This window comes from Elephas maximus, chromosome 27, assembly GCF_024166365.1.
Source record: "Elephas maximus indicus isolate mEleMax1 chromosome 27, mEleMax1 primary haplotype, whole genome shotgun sequence".
NCBI classification, from domain to species: domain Eukaryota; kingdom Metazoa; phylum Chordata; class Mammalia; order Proboscidea; family Elephantidae; genus Elephas; species Elephas maximus.
Genome location: NC_064845.1, coordinates 2,485,818 through 2,510,896, shown reverse-complemented (window position 1 = coordinate 2,510,896; position 25,079 = coordinate 2,485,818). Strand labels below are relative to the sequence as shown.

At 46.8% G+C, this 25,079-nt stretch overlaps 1 protein-coding gene across 1 annotated transcript in view; it reads left to right on the top strand.

Moving 5' to 3' along the window:
• ITGA9 (integrin subunit alpha 9) overlaps positions 1-25,079 on the top strand; it is a 393,719-nt gene that overhangs the window by 279,310 nt on the left and 89,330 nt on the right. The window contains exon 19 of the mRNA XM_049870897.1: positions 24,749-24,835. Within this exon, the coding sequence (XP_049726854.1) occupies positions 24,749-24,835 (87 nt within the window). The remainder of the gene's footprint in view (positions 1-24,748; positions 24,836-25,079) is intronic.

Sequence of the window (25,079 nt, the reverse complement as noted above, 5' to 3'; positions counted from 1 at the left end):
CCACCACCACTTCTTTTATATCTCAAGCGATTGCCTCAAGACACAATCCAATCCTGTCAGTTGAGTCCTGCCTCACTAACACAACTGCCACCCATCCTCCCTCATTAACATCGTAGAGGCAGGATTTACAACATACAGGAAAATCACACAGTACCAGGAATCATGGCCAGCCAAATTGATTCACACATTTTGGGTGGGGCGGGGGGGGACATAATTCAATCCATGACAGGTAATAAAACCGCAGATTTTTTATTGTTAGATTCAACAGACATAAATTACCCTGCCAAATCACTGCCCCTCCATTTTTGCCCTCGTCCCAGGTGGTGACAGTTCACCAATGACCTGAGGTTCGTGGACCATGCTTGGAGTAGCACTGCTCGGGGGAGCTTGTAGAAACTAGAAAGAAGGGATGGTTGCCTTGGTTGTTGTGCTCTGTAAATCTTGCTCTATAAAAAAAAAAAAAAAAAAAAAATAGTATTTCATTTTATACGTTGTATGTAAGCATAGGTACTTCATTTTTAATAATAATGAAATACTAATTTTGGGGGGAAATGGGTATAGAAGTGTGAACTTTGTCACATGGAATGGCATAATTTTAGGGCCACCAGAAAACTCAAACCCATTGCCATTGAGTCAGTTCTGACTCATAGCGACCTTATAGGACAGAGTAGAGCTGCCATAGGGTTTCTAAGGCTATAACCTTTACGGAAGCAAACGGCCACTTCTTTGTTCTGTGGAGTGACTTGTGGGTTCGAACCGCCGGCCTTTTGGTTAGCAGCCGAGTGCTTCACGACTGTGCCACCAGGGCTCCTCTACCAGTAAACCCAGGCCCCTTATTTTCCAAATGAGGAAAGAGGGTCTGAGAAGGGACGTGCCCAAGTCCCCCAGAGAGCCAAGGTCAATTTTATGGGTTCAGATCTGTTCCCAGGGCCTCCGCTCCCACCCAGCCACCACCCAAATAGCAAGTAAAACCCTGAAGGTGGCTCCACCTGCCACCAGGACAGATGTTTGCCAGCTGTTTCTTAGGCCCCTTCCCACCAAAGCTAAGGCTTTAATTTAATTTTCACTTAGCAAAGAAAATGTCTACAGTGGTCGTTGCAGAGCCTTTGGGGGTGATTGCATCTTGTCCACCATCTCCTTTTTTTATTTTTCCCAAATTGCGTATGTTGAGAAGTAGTATTTTTATGGTGGAAAAATGGAATACATTGTTCTTGACACTGAATATAAATTAAGAAATATTTTAAATGTGGAAATATTTGAAAGTCTGTGACCTTTAAGCTATGTTGCATAAGAAACCTTATTCTGAGCTAAGGAAATAAAATCCAGACTTGGTAAAACGGTGAAAGTGATGATTTACTTTAATCCCAGATTCCTTCTGTTTACGCAAGGATTAATGCTGAAAATGTTTGAAAAGTTTAGCAGAGGTCAGTGCACTTCAAATATAAAGTTAAACGTGCTTCAGTAATCTACAAATATTTAGTTAAGGAACAACTTTACAAATAAATTATTTTCTGTTTATGTGGGATCCTAGAGAGCCCTTCAGCAGGCAAGGGAAAAAAAATTTTTGAAGGAGTTTATGAAACACCTCCCTTGTTTTTATTATGTTCTCATATTTTTATTTGCAGTACCCTTGGGTGCTTTGAAGGTTTGGGGACAGTAAATAAAATCGATGGCCATTTTCAGTCATCCATCTTCTAAGGTGGTATGTTTTTCTGTGTTCAGAAGTTCATTCCTCAGCCCCCAGGGGACCCGTACAGAGCGAAATGAGGTGATGTCAGGGCTTGGTGAGCACATTCCACTTCTCCTCCGTCTGTCCCTTCTCACAGTAGACAGACCCAATAATCTGATCTCGCTCTCAGAGCCTTGTAAAATCCACACTACTGTAATTCTTTTCTCTTTAATACTTTTTTCACCTGTGGAGATCAGGCCTACCTGCCCTTGGGGGTTTCACCAAGAAAGAAGAGATGACCTTCGTGTTTTAGAAAGTGAAGCGTGGACAAGCAGGATGCCCTGTGCCCTTGGCTGGCAGCACAGCCTCTGCAGCGGGGAGGGTGATCACATCGTCATGGCTACCCCTCCTGAGTGCTGCCTATGGACCAGGTGGGGCCTAGGTAGTTCACAGCTGCTCTCATTTACTCTTCACAGTACCTCTGTGTCCATTAACAAACCACCCCAAAATTCAGTAGCTTAATACAATAACCATTTAATATTGCTCATGACTGGGAGTTAGCAGTCTTTTGGCCCCAAGCCAGGCTTGGCTGATCTCAGTTGACCTTGCTCGTGCGTCTGTGGTTAGCTGGCAGTCAGCTGGGCCCCGCTGATGTCTGGGGGCAGGAGGAGTGATGAGCTGTATGGCTCCCATCCTCCAGCAGGCTAGCCTGGACTCACGTGGCCGTGACAGGATTCCAGTAGAGAGAGTAGAGAAGTTACAAGGCCTCCTGAGGGCTAAGCTTGGAACGGACACTGAATCACCACTGCTGTATTCTATTGGTCAAAGCAAGTCGTGGATGCTGCCCAGATTGAAAGGGGAGAAACAAAGTCCACCTCCGTGCTGGGAGGGGCTGCAAAGCCAAACCACAAAGGGAGTTGAATCCAGGGAGGGGTGGAGAATGGTGGCCATTTTTGCAGACCATCCGCCCTAACCTAAAGGTTATCCAAGTGGTTCTCAAACAGGGGTGATTTTATTCCCCAGAGGACATTTGATAACTTCTGGGTCTATTTTTAGTTCTCACAACCTTGGGAAGAAGGAGTATTGCTAACATGTAGGTGTCAGTTTGAGGACTAAGGTGCCTGACCCAAACCGTAGTATTTTCAGTCACTTCATATGCGTGGAAAGCTAGACTAGGAATAAGGAAGACTGAAGAAGATTTGATGCTTTTGAATTACAGTGTCAGTGAAGAGTATTTTCTTTGTTTGGGGGACTGTTCTATGTATTGTAGGGTGTTTAGCAGAATCACTGGCCTCTAGTAGAGGACTTGAATACACCATGGACGGCCAGAAGAAGGAACAAATCTGTCTTGGAAGAAGTACAACCAGAATGTTCCTTAGAAGCAAGGATGGCGAGACTTCACCTCATGTACTTTGGGCATGTTACCAAGAGGGACCAGTCTCTGGAGAAGGACATCCTGCTCGGTAAAGTAGAGGGTCAGTGAAAAAGAGGAAGACCGTCATCGAGATGGACTGTCCCAGTGGCTGCAACAATGGGCTCAAGCGTAAGAACGACTGTGAGAAAGGTGCAGGACAGGGCAGTGTTTTGTTCTGTTGTTCGTAGGGCCGCTATGAGTTGGAACTGACTCGACAGCACCTAACAACAACCTCGTTTTACATGTGAGGGCTCTTAGGTCTTACGGGTTCCACATGTGGTGGGGCCCAGGTTTAATCCCGTCTCTGCACTCTTCACCACTAACTATACTGACACCCCGTCATTGTACAGATGGATCCGTCTGACTGCTATAGCGTGACGCCATTTAATAGTTCATTTATCTGCAAAGCAGCACAAGAAAGGAGTTCAGAGCAGGGGCTCTAGCACCAAACTTCCTGGCTTTAAACCAGCCCCCATTCCCACCTCTGCTTTCTACCTGTTGGACTTCGGGCAACTTTAATGGCACCTCCACCCTGGCCTCAGCTTTCTTACCTGTAAGACTGAACTAATAATACTACCAGCGTATAGATTTGTTACGTTGATTAGATTAGATGTTCATATAAAGCCCTCAGGACCACGCCTGCAGCACCAGGCATTATTTTTTATCTGATTCTTCTTACGCTGACACAGTGTTCACCATCAGTGTCTGGTCATGGCCTGGCATGTGGCCCTCTGGCTTTGAGAAAAGGCTTTTCTCCCAGTAAAGTAATAAACGGCCCCTCTGGTTCAGTCATCAGTCTGGTGAGCTTGGTGCAGGAGACAGACCCCTTCCGTGAAGTGTCCCAAGGCAGACTCTGAACCATGGCAACCATCTTTGGGCATCACTTTTTCTTTCAAAACGTCTACCAGGGCATGAAGACAAGGGACTACATGGGGCCAAATAAGCAAGTCTGAGCTTTCGAAATAGATGATGGGAGACTTCGAGGAAGGGGAGAGCCAGGAGCTGAGGGGTGGTGATAGGGGCAGGTCTCCTCTTTCAGTTGGTTTGCAGATGGGTGAGTGGGCATGACTGGGGTTCCGGTTAGCTAGACTTGGCAAACGCCTGCTCTTGTTCACAAATGTGTCCTTTCAGATGAAGGTATCAGCCTCCTTGTACTGGGGACATCATCTTCACTAGCACGTTGCTGCAGGGTCGGTTCTGACTCATAGCAACCCTATAGGGCAGAGTAGAACTGCCCCACAGGGTTTCCAAGGAGCAACTGGTGGATCCTAACTGCCAAACTTTTGGTTAGTAGCCTCAGCACTTAACCACTGAGCCACCAGGGCTCCACCATAAGTTTAGAGGTTAGGATTTACAACAAATATTTTGAGGGGATACAATTCCATCCATAACAATAGGTTTTGGAAAGTCTGAGGTAGAGAGCGTGAATTCAGTATCTATAAGGAATATTCTCTGGATAAAACCTCCATTCAGACACAGGAAAGAGGAAAAGATTTCATCTGATTCATTCTTATGATAGAGAAAATTAAGTACAGTGTTCTGTTTACTATTCTGAGATTATTTTCACAAACATTGGGCACAGAATTGTGCTGGGGAGGGAGGAACACGCCTACTACGTGGCAGGAGCTGTGTCAGGCACAGTAACATCACCCTCTCAGGAAATGCGCCTATTAGCCCTTGTGGAGCTGAAATGACCGTCTTCGTTGTACGGAAGTGAAATCCCAGCTCGGAACATTGTGATTTGCTCCAAGTCACAAAGCTCGTAAGCTGGGGTTGGAACCCCTGTCTATCTGATGACATACCTTCCCTCAGTGCCACCCTGCCTCACAGATAGGACAGGGCCTGGTCTCTGACATCAGGAAAATGACAATCCTGTCCAGAAAACAAACACAGCACTCCCTGCCCCCGCCAAAAGAAGATAGAGGACAGTGAGAGAGAACACAGGAGGATACGCTCATGAGTGTGGTCAGTGTGGGAAGGCATCTCATCTGGGCTGTGAACAGAATCATTCTGGCCTCAGGGGTCCTCTAATTGGGACTCTGAGGACTCAAGTGTTTGAGGGGGATTCCTGGCTTCAGCAGTGACCATATAATCTATCAACCTGGGACACTGAAAGGGCATTATTCATAATTGCCGCAGGACACCACGCATAAACTCAGACTGTCCCAGCCAAAAGGGCGCATGGTCACCCTACTCATGGTCAAAATACAAGAAAGGTTTGGTGACTCTCCAGGCTTCCTGAAGAGGCATGAGGGGCAAGACTCTGGCCTTGGAGTTGGACGGGACAGTCCCCCATCCTGTCCCCTGTCCCCACTGTCTGACTTTGGGCCTCTACTTCCTCATCTGGACGGTAGCTCCAACAATGCCTACTGTATTCATTCTCTATTGTTGGGTGATAAATTACCTCAGAAATTAGTGGCTTAACACAACAGGTAACATTTATTATCTCTCCCAGTGAGTTGGGAATTTGGGGAAGGTTCTGGTTCGGGATCTGATGAGATTGCAGTCAAGAGGTTGGCAGGGACTGCAGTTGCCTAAAGGTTTCATTGGGGAGGGGGCATCTACTTCCAAGGTAGCTTATTCACATTGCTGCCAAGTTGGTGTGGTTGTTGGCAGGAGGCCTCAGTTCTGCCCCACATGGGTCTCTCCAACAGGTTGACTGAATATCCTACGACGTGGTGGCTGATTTCTCCCAGAGTGAGCCATCCAAGGGAGCAGAGCTAGACACAAGCTATCCTTTTTATAACCCAGCCTCAGAAGTCACACAGCATCACTCCTGCCACATTGCATTCTTCGAAGCGAGTCACTAAGTTGGGCCCACATTCAACGGGAGGGGAATTAGGCCTCATTTTTAAAGGGAGGAGTGTCAAATAATTTTTAGACGTATTTTAAAACCCCTGTACCTACTCAGGGTAGATGTTACAGACTTAAAGTTATGTACAGCTTCTCTTTCTCATTTTGTCCCCATCCTCTGGCAGGCTATCCCCTCAGGTTGGCAAAATGACTGCTAGGCCAATCAGATGCATGGTCTCATAAGTAATCTCATTTCATAAAAGCTTTAGCAAAAGTCTCCTTGCATCTCGTTGAGTCTCATAGGTCCACGTGGTTTAAGCCTGGGGTCACACCCCACCTCTTAGGGGGTATGGGAGTGAGGTGGCATACCTCCCAAAACACATGGACTGAGGGTGGGGAAGAGTGGCTCCCCAGAGGGAATTTGAGGTGCAGTCATCAGAAGGATGAATGGATGTAGGTGGCAAAAAAAAAGTCTGCTGTAGCATTGCAATCCTCGTATACCAATGAAGAAATGAGGGCTCAGAGCAGATGGGTAACTTGGCAAAATTCTCACAGCTAATAACTCAACGGCACTGGGTTTGGTTTTTCTTTTGAATAACAGATGAGGGATTTGATCCTCCTGGCCCTCCTTTTTGGCTCATGTTGACGAAGGAGAAGGTTCTCTCCACTCTAGTCCTTACTTCTAAGTGCTGCAGATCTCAAGTGTCCACTTAGAAATCCAAAACATGACCAAGCACTCTGGAAGTGACTGGGTTAAAACACCCTTAACTCAAGATAGTGCTGTGGGGTGTGACGTGCCTGCTGACAGCAGACAGCGGACAGGATTTCTGGCTAGGAAGGCTCTTTCTCAGAAACCCTTTCAAGAACTCGGTCCCCTGGACAATGAAAGTGTGTTGTCCAAAAGTTCACCTGACCCTTGCTTTCACCTGTTAATGCTGCCTAAATGTAAGATCCCAACACAGAATTCTTTCCCCATGTGTCATTTTTCAGCAGTTAAAATTCATCACTCTGCTCTGCTGTGACAGGGATCACAATAGAGGGTCCTGGACAGAGCTGGAGAAAAATGTAGAACAAAATTCTAACTCAGAAAGAAAGACCACACTTGCTGGGCTGATACGGACTGGAGAAGCCCTGAGAGTATGGCCCCTGGACACCTTTCAGTTCAGTAATGAGATCACTCCTGAGGTTCACCCTTCAGCCAAAGACTGAACAGGACCGTGGAACAAAACAAGACTAAAAGGGTGCACCAGGGCAGGACTGGAAGGCAGGAGGGAAGAGGAAAGCTGGCAATAGGGAACCTAGGGTTGAGAAGGGAGAGTGTAGACATGTCATGGGGTTGTTAACCAATGTCATTGAACAATGTGTGTACTAACTGATGTGAAACTAATTTGTTCTGTAAACCTTCATCTGAAGTACAATAAAAAAAAATAAAAATTCATCTGCTGAGGAGATAGAATTGGTGCTCACAACAAAGACAGAATCTCTTTCCTCCAGCACCCTGTTTAGAAGGTTCCAGTTTAAGAGATGGGTCTCTGTATCTAAATACAGAGAACAGTGGATTGGAATGGAGCGGGGCCTCAAATTAAGAAGACAAGAAACAAGCTGTCTCCCCAAACAAGCAGAAAGGCTGAGCTGTGAAGATGAGGTGGCTGAAGCTGGGGAAGGGGCACAGGAGGTACTTTCAGCACTCATTCATGAGATCATGGAACAGGGCAGGAAAGCAGAGCCTTGTGCCAAAGAAAACTCTCTGTTCTCTTTATAAAAGCAAGCCTGTTGAGCGTTCTTCACGAGGGAGCTGCTGGTTGCAACTCATGGTTGGGCATGTTGGCTGCCAGCATGGAGTCTCCTGGCCAGCTCCAGAGGCCTGGGGCCACCAAGTTTGTGGTCACACCACTGTTCCTATCTGGGCTGAGGATGAGCCGTGGATCCGCCAGGCGGATGAGATACCATCCAATCCCTTCATCTTTCACTTCTGGTTGGGAAACCCCACACAGACCAGAGTCTGTTTTGTGGTTTGAAATGCTGCGTGTGTTTTCTTCCCTGGCAGAAAGCAGCATATTGGGCCACAGGCCTGTCTTGGCAGCCTGCTCAGTGCCAAGGGAAAGTGGCTGCTTATTTACCCCTGAGGCAGGGTGTCCACCACTAGAACAGTCATAGGGAGGCCGCCTGGGGTAGAAGAAGTGTAGGGCCTCTGAAGCTAGACAGACCTGAGTTTGAATCTCGCTTCAGCCGTTAAATAGCTGTGTGCGTTTTGGCAAGTTGCCCAGCTTCTCAGGGCCTTATTCTCCTCCTCTGCGAGGTGGGGATTTTGAGGCCTGCCTCATGGTGTCAGAATTAAACAAGGTGGTACTTGCAGGGCCAGAAATGAAGAACAAAACAAAAAAAACCAAACCCATCACCATCAACTCGATTTTGACTTACAGTGACCCTACAAGGCAGAGTAGAACTGCCCCATAGGGTTTCCAAGGAGCAGCTGGAGGATTCAAACTGCCAACCTTTTCGTTAGCAGCTGAGCACTTAACTGCTGCACCACCAGGGCTCCAGACATGTAGAAGGCCCTCTGTGTTAGTCCACCTCTCCTCCTCACTTTGGATTCATTAGCATTTCTGCATCGCTCAGAAGGCCGACTCCAACCCTCTCCCATGAGACTGTCCTTCCTTGTGGGTCCTGCCCGGGAAGCTGCTCTCCTCCAGAGAGAAGGGAGGAAGCCACCAGTGTTTCTGGAGAATCTCGATCCATGCTACTCAACAGGTAGTTCCCTGGCCAGCAGCATCCACATCACCTGGGAACTGGTTATAAATACAAATTCACGGGCCCCACCCTAGACCTATTGAGTCAGAAACTCTGGGGGTAAGGCCCAGCAGTCTGCATTTAACTGCTTCCAGGTGACTCTGCCACGACACAGAGTTTGAGAACTGCTATGCTACAGGAGGGATATTGCAGAGCAAAGCAGAACAACCTGTGACCTGACACTCTGCAAGGCCCTTTGCATACTGGCATCTGTGAGGTGGCATGGGCTGTGAGGTTAGACTACCAGCTCCAAGGTTAGACCACTAGCTCTACCGCAAGTTCCTTCACCTCCCCTGGGCACCTGTATCCTCATCTCTACAATAGGATGATCATAACTCTTACATTGTAGGGTTGTTGAGAGCAGGGAGTCGAGGGGGAGCGTAGAGGAGGCCACTTGTCCAAGATGGCGCCTGACGAGGTATGGAATGACATTCTGAGGTGCCACAAATAGGAAAGGTGCCTGGCTGAGGCAGCTGGACAAGAGGGGGAAGGCGTTCCTGCTGATGCATCGCTGCTATCAACATCTGTTTATCTTGAAATTGGTGGTGGGGGGGGGTGCAACTTAGAGATTGCCCCTGGGCGCTTGTTACCCTCGCTACAACATGTAAGTCAGCTTGTTTAAGCAAAGTGCTTAGAGCAGCGTCTGCCACATGGTCAGAGTTCAGTACATGTTATCTCCGTTATCTCAGTTTTTAGGCCACTCGGCAAGATTGACAGTCTTCTTCTGGGGATGGCTTTGAACATCCTATGGATCCGCCACCAGCTGTAGGTGGCAGAACAAAGAAGACACTTGAAAAGCCCCTCAATAGAGCCTAATAACAAGAGCAACCACCATGGCAGCTTCCACCATAGTAACTCATTAGATCTTTATAGCAAGGTTTCAAGGTAGGAATTGCCACCTGCGGAGGGTACCTAGGGCACTGGCTGGGAAGTAGCAGAGCTGAGATTTTAATCCAAGTCAATGTGAAAAACACTGCTGCATAATCACCAGCTGGGAAGTTTGCAGGGTCCCAGGTCCTTCTCCTGTGAAGCTCTGTGACGAGGAGAGGGACTTTAACCTGCTCCTCAGGTCCCCTGCCCACATTCCCTGGAGCTTGGTGTGAACAATGTGGGAGGCGCCCTTCCCAAAGCAGACAAAGAGAAAACGCTTGGGTACAATAATTCAATGAGTCGCTATCTAAGAGGCAGTTAAGTGAATTAAAATCATGTGTGGGTCATTTAAGCCTGCAAGGCCTTCTCAGCTAGCCTCCTTAATGTTTGGAGGGTAGGATTCTCTCTCTTTTAAAAGATCCTAATTTGCTTAGAACTGGCAGTCCCAAGTGAAGCAGACCTTGCCCCGTAATGTGCACTAGAGAGGATGAGAAGTTCACAGGACCTGGGAGGTCATTCGCTCAGAGCCTCAAATGCTCGCGCTGACGCCAAGGCCCAGAGAGGAAGGAGCCTGAATGTTTCTCTGATGGCCTCTTTTCCACCATCTTAGGGTGAGTTTCTAGACGGAAGTCCTGAGACAAGACTTCACTTAAAAGATTTACTAGGATATATTCCCAGGAAGGAACCCCTGGGTGGTATAAATAGCGCTCTCAGCTGCCAACTGGAAGGTTAGTGGTTCAAGTCCACCCAGAGACACCTCAGAAGAAAGGCATGGTGATCTAATTCCCAAAAAAATCAGCCGTTGAAAACCCTGTGGAGCACAGTTCTACTGCGACACACATGAGATTGCCGTAAGTCGCAGTCGACTCAGTGGCAACTGGTTTTTTCTCCCCAGGAACAACCAAGGAAAGAGTGGGGAAGTAGGACTGGAAGGCAAGAAGGCCAAGTAAGGGTCCAGTGGTATGAAGCAAAGTCCTAAAGAGGGGGAGAGGTGGTAGGTGACTTTGGCTCAATCCAAGCATAGGTCACACTGAAAAGTGTCCCATTCAGGGAGAAGAGAGTTTGGTTAAGAGTTCCCCAATGGGGTGTGAACTTCCAGGCGCTTCCATCTCTCTGTGTTCACAGGCAAGGAGGGTTCCAGCAGCCTGGGGCCATCCTCCAACAGAAAACACCCAGGTCTGACACTTGGAAAGTCAGTGTCCATGACAACGGTAAAGAGATCCAAGGGAATATCAATGGAGTGCTAACAGCGTTTGAGTACCATCCTTCCCCCTGTGTGAAACGTGGTGTGTGGTCAGTCTAGCCATCTGCAGCAGAGTTAAAAACCAGTGTGGAAAGCAGACAAGTGAAAACATTTTCAAAAGGTGGATAAACCATGAGCTAAACTGTCCTGTGGGGGAGAAGCATGTGGAAAATATGGAATGGAATCACAGAAAACATTGATCAATTACTTCTGTAGGGCCAGAACATGGGAAGTAATAAATAAACCAGTCCTTTCATCTCTCCCCTACAACCTACTTCTAGAATAATCAGAGTTCAGAACAAACGTATGGGGCCTTGAGCAGTATGAAGACCGTGCAGCTCATTTTTTTATGTAGACTCAACTTGAAGAACCTGGAGAAAATTATTAATTTTACACTGACAACTTCTAAGGAAAACCAAAGAAGTGATGCCTTTGAACTATGGTGTTGACGAAGAATATTGAGTATACCATGAACTGCCAGAACAAACAAATCAGTCTTGGAAGAAGTACAGCCAGAATACTCCTTAGAAGCACGGGTGGCGAGACTTTGTCTCACATACTTTGGACATGTTATCAGGAGGGACCAATCGCTGGAGAAGGACATCATGCTTGGTATAGTAGAGAATCAGCAAAAAAGAGGAAGACCCTCAACAAGATGGATTGATACAGTGGCTACAATGGGCTCAAACATAGCAACAGTTGTGATCATGGTGCAGGACTGGGTAGTGTTTCATTTTGTCGTACATAGGGTCACTGAGTCGGAACCGACTTGACGGCACCTAACAACAACTCCAGCAAGGCAGAATTTGAAACCTAGCCATTGAAACAACCAGAAATAGCCCTTACTACATGCGTGTGTGTGGTAATCATTTTAAACTCGCCTGTTAACTGAAAATGTTAAAATTGAGCCTCTAAGAGAAAATCAATTGTAATCTAGATGACAAAGTCCATCTCGCTATATTGTTCTTGATGATACAGAAGGGACACGTTTTAGCATTTAATTATATCAGTAAGTCTTTCTTAATTCAATACTTCAAGCTCAGCCCCCGTAGCACGTCTTCCAACCGTTCTAATTGCGTATTGATCATCGAGGTTCTTGACATCAGGCCACTAGGCGTTTCCTGGATGTGTGCACAGCTGGACATCTCATGTCCTGAGAGACAGCCTGTGTTCCCATCTCTGTCCTTCCCATGAGCATTTCCTGATGCTCAGCTGGTGTATGTTTCTAGGTAAGATCAACTGCCAAGGCACTCACTTTATGCTGGTGTTTAACAGAAAACTTGCTGAGAGCAGGCATCTACCATTGTACCTCAATGCCTGGACCACAGGATGCGGATAGTCATATCTGTTGAATAAATACATGATGGCGTACGAGTCCCAAGTAACTTGTTACAGGGGCCTTCCCTCACTCTCACAGTCTGCTAGATAAACTTCTGAATAAGTGACCCTCAGCTCCATCTTGCCATTATATGAAATGACTTTTTTTTTGGTATCATCATTTATAACTGCTGTTTGTAACTGCGACCTGTGTATTCAAATGGTGAGCTGATTTTCCCACGAAAGTCAGCCCTGGCGTGACTCTGGGAGACCAGTCTGTCCCATCTTGGATTCCATAATTTAAAGAACTTGTTGAGTTTTTAGTTAATTAAAAGGAAAGGAAAAAATAAAAATGAGTTGAAATCTCAGAGTTACAGGGTAGGGAGAGGGGAGCTAACGCTTCTCTTGTAAAGAAAGATCCATTTCAGCCCTTTGACACACCTCACCCACGTGCTCCTCACACAAGGTGAAGAACTGGCTGCCCCTGGACCGGTTGGTCCTTCTCCTCCTCCCAGCCAGGATCTCCTCCATGGAGGCCACAGGCACTGCATCACAGGCATATTGCCTGACAAAGCACATTGAGACTCACTCAGTAAATAATGATTAAATGAGGGCACGAACAAAGGAATGTAAGAATTAAAAACCATCTGCATCACATACGTGAGAACCCTTCTACAGAAGCTGTTTGCCATTTGAGGCAAAATGAGAAACTCTTGTTGAAGATGGAATGGGCTTCCTTCCTCTGGGGCCTGGTCCCTCCCTGAGTCACGGCCCCGGTCCCTCCCTGAGTCACGGCCCCAGGGCCTGGTGGGCAGGGCGACGTCACTGAGGCTCCCGCCTGCCCACTTCCAGGCTGGAGGAGCACGATGCCTGGGCTTGGGCGTCTAACCAGGTTCAGAACCTGAGGGAAGGCGTTTTTCCTTGTATGCCCTGGGTCTCAATTCCTTAACCTCTGGATGGCAGTGACCGTTGTTAGCTCTTGGGGCCGGTGTTTCAAAGCCTTGTGCGGAACACTTGCCTCAGATAATTCAAAAACCAGATTTCCTAGCCCCTCTTCTGCTCTAAAGAATCCTACTCCAGGGGGTGGGCCAGCGGTCTGCGTCTTTAACAAGGCTGCCAGAGGGTTCCAACGCAGCCTAACTTTTGAGGATTCTTAACTTGGGTGCAGGAAGCCCTGGTGGCACAGTGGTTAAGCGCTCACTGCTAACCAAAAGGTCGGCAGTTTGAACCAAGCAGCTGCTCCTGGGGAGAAAGATGTAGCAGTCTGCTTCCGTCAAGATTACGGCCTCGGAAACCCTTCGGGGCAGCTCTACTCTGTCCTGTAGGGTCGCTATAAGTCGGAATCAACTCTACAGCAGTGGGTTTTTGGGGTTTGGGAACTTGACATGCAGAGGGCAGTGGTGATGAAGTGGCAGAAAACTCGCCTTCCGTGCGGGGAACCTGAGTTCGATTCCCAGCCAATCAGAGTGCCTCGAGCGCAGCTACCGGCCGTCTGCTGGTGGAGGCTTGTGTTGCTGTGATGCCGAACAGGTTTCGGTGGAGCTTTTGGACTGAGACAGACTAGGAAGAAAGGCCTGGCCATCTGCTTCTGAAAACCAGCCAGTGAAAACCCCTTGGGTCGCAACAGTCCGAAACCATTGTGCGTGGGGTTGCCATGAGTCAGGGGCCAACTTGATGACAGCTAACAAGGACAGCGACCACTGGGTGCACCTCACAGGCACCCAGGAACTACCTCAGCAAATGCGTGGCCAGGGTGTCCTCTCTGGCTCTGTGGGCCCGCAGAGGGACTCCATCTGGGTCTTTTTGACAAAGCTCCCCATAGGGTCATCCCTAGTGATTCCATCACTGCTGTGCGAAGTCCAAAAGACATCCCTTGCGCTGCAAAAGACTGCCTTAAAGTGCTGCAAAGTAAAGATGTCACCTTGAGGACTAAGGTGCCCCTGACCCAAGCCATGGTATTTTCAGTCACCTCATATGCAAGTGGAAGCTGAACAATGAATAAGGAAGACCGAAGAGTTGATGCATTTGAATTATGGCGTTGATGAAAAATATTGAATATACCATGGACTGCCATAAGAACGTACAAATCAGTCTTAGAAAAAGTTGTTGAATGAGAATCTAAACTTCTGTGTAAACCTGTAAACCTTCCCCCAAAACACAACAAAATGTTATTTAAAAAAATAAAAACAATGCTGCAATAAATAGCTTTTATATTAAAAAGAAAAAATAAGTATAGCCGAAATCCTCCTTAGGAGGGAGGATGGCAAGACCTCATCTTATCGTACTTTGGACGTGTTATCAGGAAGGATCAGTCCCTGGAGAAGGACATCATGCTTGGTAGAGGGTCAGTGAAAAAGAGGAAGACCCTCAACAAGATGGACTGACACAGTGGCTGCAACCATGGGCTCAAACATAGCAGTGATTGTGAGGGTGGCGCAGGGCCGGGCAACATTTCATTCTGTTATTGGTAAGGTTGTTATGAGTCAGAGCCAAGTCAGTGCCAACTAACAACACAACAGTGAGTGTGACTATGCTGAGTGTTCGTGTGCCTGCTGTATTGGCCATCTGTGTCTATTTTTGGAGAAAGATTTATTTAGATCTTTTGCCCACTTTTTAATTGGGTAATTTGTCTTTTCATGACTGAATTGTAAGAGTTCTTTATATATTCTAAATTCGAGTCCCTTATCAGACATATGATTTCTCGCCTTCTGTAGGTCATCTTCTCACTTTTCTGTGGTGTCTTTTGAAACAAAAGTTTTAAAATTTGATGATATTCAATTTATCATTTTTTCCCTTTTTGCCTGTGTAGTTATTTATTTATTTATTCATTCATTCATTATTTATTTATTCATTTGCTTAATCCCCCAGCAGATGACATGTAGTGTGAAGCCAGGGGCCACGCTCACCACTGTGGCCCCAGCACCTGGAACTGGGCCTGACACGGGGAAGGCAGTCAGTAAATATCTCCTGAATGAGTCAACGAGTAAACAAATGTAAAGCTCTTCCTGGAATCACCCAACAACCTTCTGGTTATGAATTACCTTCTCTGATTGGCCTCTAGGCCAAGATTTCTCTGGCCCTGCTGATATGAGCACCACTCTGCACAGGGAAGCTGTAAGTTAACGCACTGGCCTTCTGATTTCAGTATCTCCGATGAGCAGGGCACAGAAGCTGTAAGTTAACGCACTGGCCTTCTGATTTCAGTATCTCCGATGAGCAGGGCACAGAAGTTCCCACCACAGCTGTATCTGCTTCCCTAGTGTGTTGTTCCAAAGCCAGCTTCAGAGCCTGTGTAGCCGAGGGCCACCAGCCTGCACTGAGGCTGGGAAGGCCACCAGCCTGTGCGTACATAGCTGCCGCTCCCCTGGACATCCCTCCAGTCCTGTCCTGTGCTGAGCCTTGTCCTAAAGCTTCTGCCTCCTCTAGGCCACTGCCTCTCCCATGGTGTCTTCTGTCACTGCCCTTCCCATCACAGTGCTCCACTCAGCTAGGCAAATTCCTCTTCTCCCTTCAAGACCACCCCAGAGCTGCCTCCTTTTTAAAGCTTTTATTGACTTTAAGAAGGGGTGGAGCCTGCTACTTGCTCTTGTGGGGATTTGCTTAGGCCCCTTATAGCCGGTATGGCGTTAAGCTTATGACAGCCTTTCTCCCCTTGCTCCCGTATTGAGGTGCGTTCACTTGTGGCCTTTTGCCCACTAGGTGCAGTCTCCCCAAAAGTGGGAATCCCTTTTTATCTGACTTTGTGTTCTCCTCTCCCGCTCCTGGCTGATGCTTCATAGGGGTTCAGTAGGCAATTAATGATTGGATGGATGAACAAATGAACAGATGATGTCTGGTTTTCTCCAAGGGAAACTTTGAGTATGTTAGGACTCTGAGAAGTCTTGAACTTGACCCTCAGGTTGCCAACCTTTTGGATACACATAGTACATAGTTCCTGAGTGGGGGCCATTTGTGTATCCCAGACTTTTCACCTGTTGGCACAGGCAGTCCAGCACAGCCCATTAAGACAGGTGTCAGTGTATTGTCTTACAGATGAGAAAATGGAGGTTTGTAGAAAGGATAATTAATTTGCCTGAGGACACATAGCTGTTACATATCTGAGCCAATAGCCAAAACCAAAAACCAAACCCATTGACGTCAAGTCAGTTCCGACTCACAGCAACAGTAGGACTACCCCGTAGAGTTTCCAAGGAGCAACTGGTGGACTCAAACTGACCTTTTGATTAGTAGCCAAGCTCTTAAACACCGTGCCACCAGGGTTCTGAACCCTTAACCAAATAGGGGTAATGCCAGAGCTTGGGTACTTCATGTGCCGTAAGCCTATGCATCTTCTATGTGGATGGGGATTTCATGGCTTATGTCCCAAAGGAAAAGGAGCCCTGGTGGCACAGTGGTTAAAGTGTTTGGCTGCTAACCGAAAGGCTGTCGGTTCAAACCCACCAGCCACTCTGAGGGAGCAAGATGTGGCAGTCTGCTTCCATAAAGATTTACAGCCTTAGAAACACTATGGGGCAATTCTACTCTGTTCTTTAGGGTCAGTATGAGTTGGAATGACTCAGCAGCAGTGGGTTTGGTTTTGGTTTTAGTCCCAAAGGATTCCCTTCTGGGAAAAGGATGGTTATTTCTGGTGAGGCTCGGGCTGACTCATCGTGGAGTGGGGCCAGTGAAGTCTTTTCTGGGAATGAACTCTCTGTCAGCTCGTTGGGCCAGGTGATTGGGAACCCCTGCTCACCTCCGACTCCTTGGCTGGTCAGGGAATTCGGGACAAAGTGCTCCCCAAATGTACATGGATTATATGTTAACTAGGAGCCCTAAGGAAACCCTGGTGGCATAGTGGTTAAGTGCTATGGCTGCTAACCAAAGGGTTGGCAGTTCAGATCTGCCAGGTGCTCCTTGGAAACTCTATGGGGCAGTTCTACTCTGTCCTATAGGATCGCTATGAGTCAAAATCGACTTGACAGCACTGGTGTTTTTTTTTCTTTTGTTTTGGTTTTGGTTTGAGGAGCCCTAATGGCACAGCAGTTAAGAGCTCGGCTGCTAACTGAAACGTTGGCAGTTCGAATCCAGCAGCCACTCCTTGGAAACCTGTGGGGCAGTTCTACTCTGTCTTATAGGGTCACTATGAGTCCGAATCAACTTGGTGGCAATGGGTTTGATTTGGGTTTTTTTGATATATTAACTAAATGAGTTAACATGAAACCTCTCTTACCACCTCATAGGAATCAAAACTCATGTGCTTGGAGGAAGCAGGGGGGCCTCAGGTAAAAACCAAATGCCAGACTGGTGGCCAGGCACGGAGGGCGGCCATAAGGGCCACTCAGCCTGGTGCTGTTCCCCTGGAGTTGAGGGTCATATTCGGTTTGACAAGCACCTGTGCGAGCTGGAAAAGGAGAAGTTGAATTTCAGACTCCACCTGGCACTGAGCATAAGCCTTTCACGGGCCTCACAGATTTCCTGCCCTGACAGAGAGCTGTGTTGATGGTCAGATAAGGGCCCACTTCAGAATAAAATCAAGTGCTGTAAATACTGCATGGAGTCCCTGGGTGATGCAAACAGCTAATGCACCCAGCTACTAACCAGAAGGTTGAGGGTTCAAGTCCACCGAGAGGAGCCTTGAAAGAAAGGCCTGGTGAACTACTACTGAAAAATCAGCTGTTGAAGACCCTATAGAGTGCAGTTGTACCCTGACACATGTGGGGTCCCATAAGTCAGGCTCAACTCGACGGCAACTGATTTAATTAAATTCTAAACGATCTCACTTACATGAAATACCTAGAACAGGCAAATACATAGAGACCAAAGTTCATCAGTGATTACCAGGGCCAGGAGGGAAAGGGCTTGGGGGAGTCATTGCCTAGGGGGCACTGAGCTTCTGTTAAGGGCGATGGAAAAATTTGGAAACAGAGTGTGGTGATGGTTGCATCCCATGATGAATGCAATTAATGTCCCTGAAATGTACACGTAAAAAATGTTGAAATGGCAGTTGTTGGGTTGTATATATTTTTATCGCATCTTAAAAAAAAAAAAATCAAATGCTAAGTGATTGGGAGGAAGGACCTGGAGACCAAAGAGGCTTGCTCACTTCGTTATCTGATTCTTGCTGCCAGCCACTGCACATTACAAACGGGGCTGGGGTTTGGCTTCACCAGCCAAGCTCCCGGGCTGGGCCAGCCAAGGTATGTCTGGAAAAGAGAGGGACTTTGCCAACTCAAGCATCTCCCCTGCCAGGCAGACCAGCAAATGAGTTTCTTCTCGAAGTCTTTTCATCCGAATCCCCCACGAGCCAAGGCCCGTTTATTTAATAAATGCAAACTCAGTAGCTACTAAGTGCAGGCTTGGTGCCAGGCCCTGAGAATAACAGAGGCAAAAGGGCAGACCAGATATGCTTTTCATCATTGTGTTTTTAACAGATGTTAATTTATGTTTTCTTGATTGTGAGAGTAATGTGTGCTGGTAGAAAATTTTTAAATTTTCTACCCACAAACTCCAGGGAAAAACCTGATAGCATTTTATGGTATTGGAGGACCCTGTTAGCAAAGGAAAAGCGAGACAGAGAAAAAGGCCAATTATGTGAATCCTCTTAAAATGGGGTCCAAAATTTCATAGTAAAAATGTTTTAAAAAGTTTCAATTGGGACTGTACTGGAAAAATAAAACTAAAAATGATAAAATTTTAACGTTTTTTCTATCCTATGTGTAACAGAACTTATATTGTAATTAAAATTATCAGAGACGCCTTAGACCCAAGGAAAAAAATTATCTGTTTTATTAGCGTCATTAAAATAACAGTTCACTAATTTCTGGAAAAAAGGAAGGAATCAAATGCTGGCCGGGCAACTTTTGGATGTGAATTATCTCACTATATCAGAAGGCAACATCCTTTGCTTTGTATGTTGACTTTTTTTTTTCTGCACAATCACAAAAGGGTCATTTTTGCAATGGCATTCTTTCCAATGGCGTCTCTTGATCTTTTTTATTTAAATTTTCATCTTCTGAACCATCTTGAAGTATTATCGTCCAGGATAATTTTGACTCCTTCAACAGTTAACCAACCTAACTCAGCCAGATCCGGGCTTATCAGTGGCTTTGTAGTGCTTTAGACAGTTTTCAAACATCACTTTCATTGATTTCATGAAAACCTGCATCTTTTGTAGCAAGGTTTAACTTTCATTCTGTAGTAGATTTGTGTTGTATTTGGATTGAATAATCAGATGTCTGCACCATCTGGCAACTAGGGTCAATGGATAGACAGTCAGCTTTTTGACTGGTTCACATTTCCAGTCAGCTGAGTGTCTGTCAATCATTAGCCGTGCAAAAATGCTCAAGTTAAATTCCCTAAGCTAAAGTCAGTGAAAGCAAGGATTGGGACTTGGAAGAAACAGCAAAGGAGAAGCCTGGTTTCTGGGATCTGACCCATATACCTGGTGGGCACCACATGCCTGGCAGAGGTAATAGGCAGCCCCCCACCAAATTACCATCTACTGACGTATTACCTAGACCCAGGAACAGCTTAGCAGCACATTCCAAGAATTCAGTTTTTTTTAACTTTTCTGTGACTACAAGGTGCCAGCCTGATGACCAAGGGAGTCGTAGCTCTATAATGGCCCTGTTTTTTAAGTTATGCCCTGAGCATGGTCGGGAACCAGGAGAACAAAGGGGATACTGACATTGCTTTGAGGTCAAGTGCTGCCCTGATGGGGAGAGATATGCAATTTTGGAAACTAGAGTCAGAAAGTTTTCTCTTCTTGAATGTCAACTTTAACAAGACTCGTTAGCATGTAAGTATCCCAGTATTCCCCTTCTTTGGCCTCTTCCCACTTGGAGCAAAGGCCCAGCACTTTCCATGGTTCACAATGTAAAGCATGCTGTCTTAGGTCAGGTTCCCCAGATGGGAATCTTGTGCAGCTAATTTATTGGGGATGTGCTCTTGGGAGAAGAGGAGTGGAGGAGCAGGATGGGGCAGAGGAGGGAACCACGCAAGGATGAGGTCTCAGCTGGAGTCAGGCTCGGCCTGATCCCACAGGAGCTCTGGAGAAAGACTCTTTGCACCACACATTTGGTCCCACCTTGAGTCCAAGGGGAAACCCTGGTGGCGTAGTGACTAAGAGTTCAGCTCTAAACCAGAAGATCAGCAGTTCAAATCCATCAGGCACTCCTTGGAAACCCTGTGGGCAGTTCTCTGTCCTATAGGGTTGCTATGAGTCAGAATTGACTCGAAGGCAGTGGGTTTTGGTTTGAGTCCAAGGAGGTGGCCTTTTGTACTGGTATCAGTCACTGGCTGCAGAACACTGGGGTGAAAGTCAGGGTGTTGTAACCTCCCAGGCTCAGTGGCTCCCATTCAGCTGAGAGCTGTTGCACCAGCTTAATTAAGAGGGATATGGGTGCAGCACCAACACCATCCACACGGGGAATCACAGTGTTTGCCAAAGCCTGCGTTCTCATTTCAAACTCACTGCTGTAGTAGGAGACAGGTGTAGGATGCAGGCAGCTTTAGTAGCCGCGGGAGGGCAGGGTTGGCACTGCCAGGCGGCAGGAGTGTGACCCGTGGCATCCCTTCCTGCAGCACCATCCCTGGCGCACATGAGTCATGACCCGTAGCTTAACTCTCATCCCTAGAAGGTTTCTTATTCCCGTCCGGAACTAACCAGAATTTTGAATTTTTTATTTGACTGAATAGAGTGGAAGAGAGATTTGGGATAATGAAATAAATTCTAGTCTGATGTTATTTTCTAAGCATTTTAGAATTAGCAAAAATAAGGCAGTTCAGCAGCTCTTGAATAATCAAAAGGAGTCTTAAACCAAAGCCAAGTCAACTGTGGTCACCTCAGATTCCAGAGTAAACTTTTGAAGTCTAAGTCATTCCTGCGCACACATGGAAAAATTAAAAAATTTTCAGGGCAACTGACCTTTAAGGATAGACCTTTCAAAACGGTCAACGATTACTTTAAAACAAAGATGAGAATGTATGGGGCCAAGGAAACTAGATTAATGGAAACACAACAGCCAGAACAGAAGTAATGAGAATGTTCAGGCATTGCAGAGAACGTAACTGTCTTAGGGTGGTTCTCTAGAGAAGCAAAACCAGTGAAGTGTATATATATATGTGTGTGTGTGTGTGTGTGTGTGTATGTATATATGTAGAGAGAGAGAGAGAAATTTATCTCAAGGAAATGGTTCACGTGGTCATAGAGGCGGGCAAGTCCCAAGTCCGTGAGTCAGACATCAGGTTGGAGGCTTCTCCTGACTCATGTAGCTGTAGGTGCTGATGAATCCCAAGATCGGCAGGTAAGATGGCAGACTACTGGCTCACAGGCCATGGAGGCCAGTGAATCCCGAGACTGGCAGGTAATATGGCAGGCTTCTGGCTCAAGTCCCAAGAACCAGAGGTCAGAAGATAACAAGCCAGATGCAACATCCAAAGCAAGCAAAAGCCATAAAGTTTCGTCAGAACGCCCATGTATATTGGGTGTAGGCCATAGCCCAAGGAAACTCCCCTCACAACTGATTGACTGATCATATCGGATCACATCAGGGAGGTGATTACATTATATCACAAAACGGAAGATAACTACGTCATTATATAACTGCCAAACTATATCATTACATAACTGCCAAACCAAGTTGACACACAACTTATCACAGTAACCAATGTCATTGAACAACTTATGTAGAAAACGTGGAATGGGAACTTAAACGGCTGTATAAACCTTCACTGAAAACACAATAAAATATTATTTAAAAAAAAAAGAATCGATATATATTACACGATTACCCAACCCAGTTCCCAAATCCTTTGTAATGCTCATTACCATACTAAGAAGAATCCCTTTCAAATCAGGAGAGGTTTTCAGTTTAAGTAAAGGTCTGTCCTTCTTTTTTTTTTTTTGGATAATGTTTTATTGTGTTTTCGGTGAAGGTTTACACAGTAGTTTAGGTTCCCATTCAACATTTTCTGTACAAGTTGTTCTGTGACATTGGCTGATATATACCAAACCATTATCAAGTCAACTCCAGCTCATGGCGACCCCATGTGTTTCAGAGTAGAACTGCTCCAAAGGGTTCTTAAGGCTACGACCTTTCAGAAGCAAATTGCCAGACCTTTCTTCCGAGATGCCTCTGAATGGACTCAAACCGCCAACCTTTTGCACCACTCTTGAGAATAATTATACCAGGATGACAGACCTGAACCAGGATTGTGCCAGGGAAACTGAGAGCTGAGGTACGCTAATATTGGGCTCACTGCCTCTGATGCCCACGGGCTGACTACTTAGGATGTAGGTAGCCTCTGGAGCCCTTGTGGTGCATTGGTTAAGAGTTTGGCTGCTCACCAAAAGGTCAGCAGTTCAAGTCTACCATCCACTCCTTGGAAGCCCTATGGGGCAGCTCTACTGTGTCCTGTACAGTCACTATGAATTGGAATTGACTTGACGGCAACAGGTTTGGTTTGGTTTAGGTAGCTTCTATTTGGGCCAATTGTGGGCATTGCTTCCAAGGGAAAAAAGATGTGAAAGAGGATGGTGGTAAGAGGCCACCCACAATAAATCATTAGTACCAGTCTTTGAGACGTGCAGGTCTTGAGGCAGCATTTAAGAAGCTATTCTCTAGCTTTTTTTTTTTTTTAATGGAAACTGCCAATGCGTGTCCTCTAGGTTCCAAGAGCAGTCCCTCACACTTGGGGTCTCACTGCCATGTAAATGTCTGTTTCTCTGCTGGGAGGTCTTCTCCTTCTAAGCTATGAGCTCTTTAAGGACAGAGACTAACATCTTTCAGACCTGGTTCCTCACCACTGCACATGGTGTATGATATGACTCAGCTACCCAGTGGATGTTTGTTGAGCAACGCGAGGGTCCATCCTGAATCCTGGGCTGCTGCCATGTATATACATGGACTTGTCATCCATGAGTGTTTGTGGGCAAAATATATGAGCAGAACCTTGGAGGGAGGGGTGAAGAAAGGTGCTCCTGACCATGGGGAGAGCTTAAACAACAGCGTGGAGATGGTACTGGGCAAAAGGTGTTTGTGGGTTAGTAACACATATGTGCAGTGGGCCAAAATGGGTGCCAGGTTGAAGCCTTTGAACTTTATTCTGTTTGTGGTGGGGAGAGGTGTGTTATAAGAAGGTTCGTCAGGCAGCCTGTTGAATGGCCTGGAGAAAGGAGTGCTCCTAGCAGTGGCTCTCACATTATCATGGTACAGCAAAATCAGTTATTTTATCACTTATCGTTTATTAAGAATGCTCATCCCAGGCCCCAGGCCCTCTGAATCTACTCGGAGACCTCTCAGTTGTCTACTCAGAGATGACTGAGGAGTAGCCCAGGAATTTGCATTCTTAAAGATGGTCCCAAGGTGATTCCAATGCAGGTGGTCCTCGATCTCTACGCTGAAACCAGGGAGAGCTGTAGGGAAACTTACAGTCATTGAGTTCAGTCATTGCCAAGATTGGATGCCAAAAATATACGTGAGTGTTTCCTTTAGTATTTCTGCATTTCATATCTTTTGTTTCGTTGTATTTTGGGTTGTTTTCTCTTGTTACTTTCTAAGTACAGTTTTTCTTGATGTCTAACATACAAAACTGGTCAGTTAGCTCAGCTGGTTAGAGCATAGTGCTAATAATGCCAAGGTCACGTGTTCAATCTTGTACGGGCCAAGAAAAGACGTTGCTTTTGGAGCTGTGGTGGTGCAGTGGTTAACAGCTCTGTGGCTAACCAAAAGGTTGACAGTTTAAATCCACCAGCCACTCCTCAGAAACCCTATGGGGCAGTTCTACTCTGTCCTGTAGGGTCACTATGAGTCGGAATCGACTCGACACCAGTGGGTTTGGTTTTTTGGTTTTGGACACAGGGTAGTCTCAGCAAGTGCTACTTCGTCTGTTCTGTACCTTCTTCTTCACCAAAGTCTGCAAGATACTCTCTCTCCTTGGAAGTCTTGATTTGACGTGAGGGACTTGGAGAGACCCTGTGAGTTATGAAGAGCATCCTGGCTTCCCTTTGATGGTGGCTGTAGGCCACAAGTCCTTTTGGGAAGACAGCAGCTCCCTGTGCCTTTTCTCCCCTCCTCTGTCATGCCGGTGTGCTTAGCGTTCAGCCTGCGATGTCACACTGGGAAGCCCCTCCCACCCTGGCACCCATCCTCCAACCTGGGAAGATTGCCTTGCCGGAAGTATCTCATCCCTCGCTGCTCAGGCCGTCAAAAGAAACCTTCTCTTTCCTTTGGTGTGATCTTCCCAGGGTTTGATTTTCCTAAACTAGTGAGACCTTGAAAGGCAGAGTTAGGGTGTGGGCTTAGGATAAAGGGACAAAGAGTCTACCTGGGTGCCTTTTAATCCAAGCCTTAGGAGGTTCCAGCTCACACGTGGCCCAGTCCAGTTCATCAGGAGAGCACCGCGGTTTGCAGCCTAAGCGTTCATTGAGAATGAGGAGTGGCTTTGCTGGACCTTGTCTGCTGCACCTGTCTTCCCAGGGAACCTGTAAAGGAGACTGGGCAGCAGAGGATGATGGGGACTCGGCCTGGTCAGGAGGCTTCTTCTCCCGTCACAGTGACACTGGCTGTTGACTGGCAACTGCCCTAAGGGAGGCCTGCGATGGCCTCACTGAGGCCACTTTGCTCCCGTGTCCCATGCAGCCAGCCCATCTGTTGATGCTTTTCTCTTTCAGGAGGAGATGGGCATTTCCTGTGAGCTGCTGGAACCGGACTTCCTCAAGTGCAGTGTGGGATTTCCTTTCATGAGGTCGAAGTCAAAGGTAAGGGGCCGAGATAGGGCACTTCCTTGGCACCAGCCCCCAGCCCATCCCACTGGCCACTGACTCCACAGCTGCCTCCCCCTAGGCTTCCTCACACAACAGCTGGGGCCTTGGTGGGATCGGCGCCCTCCTGTCCACCGCCAAATACGCCAGAGTTTTTATACTCCAGAGGGACCACAGTTACCGTGGCTCTTGCACTTGGTCAGGCAGCATCTGCTTGGCCTCTCCAAAATCTTTCATTCTG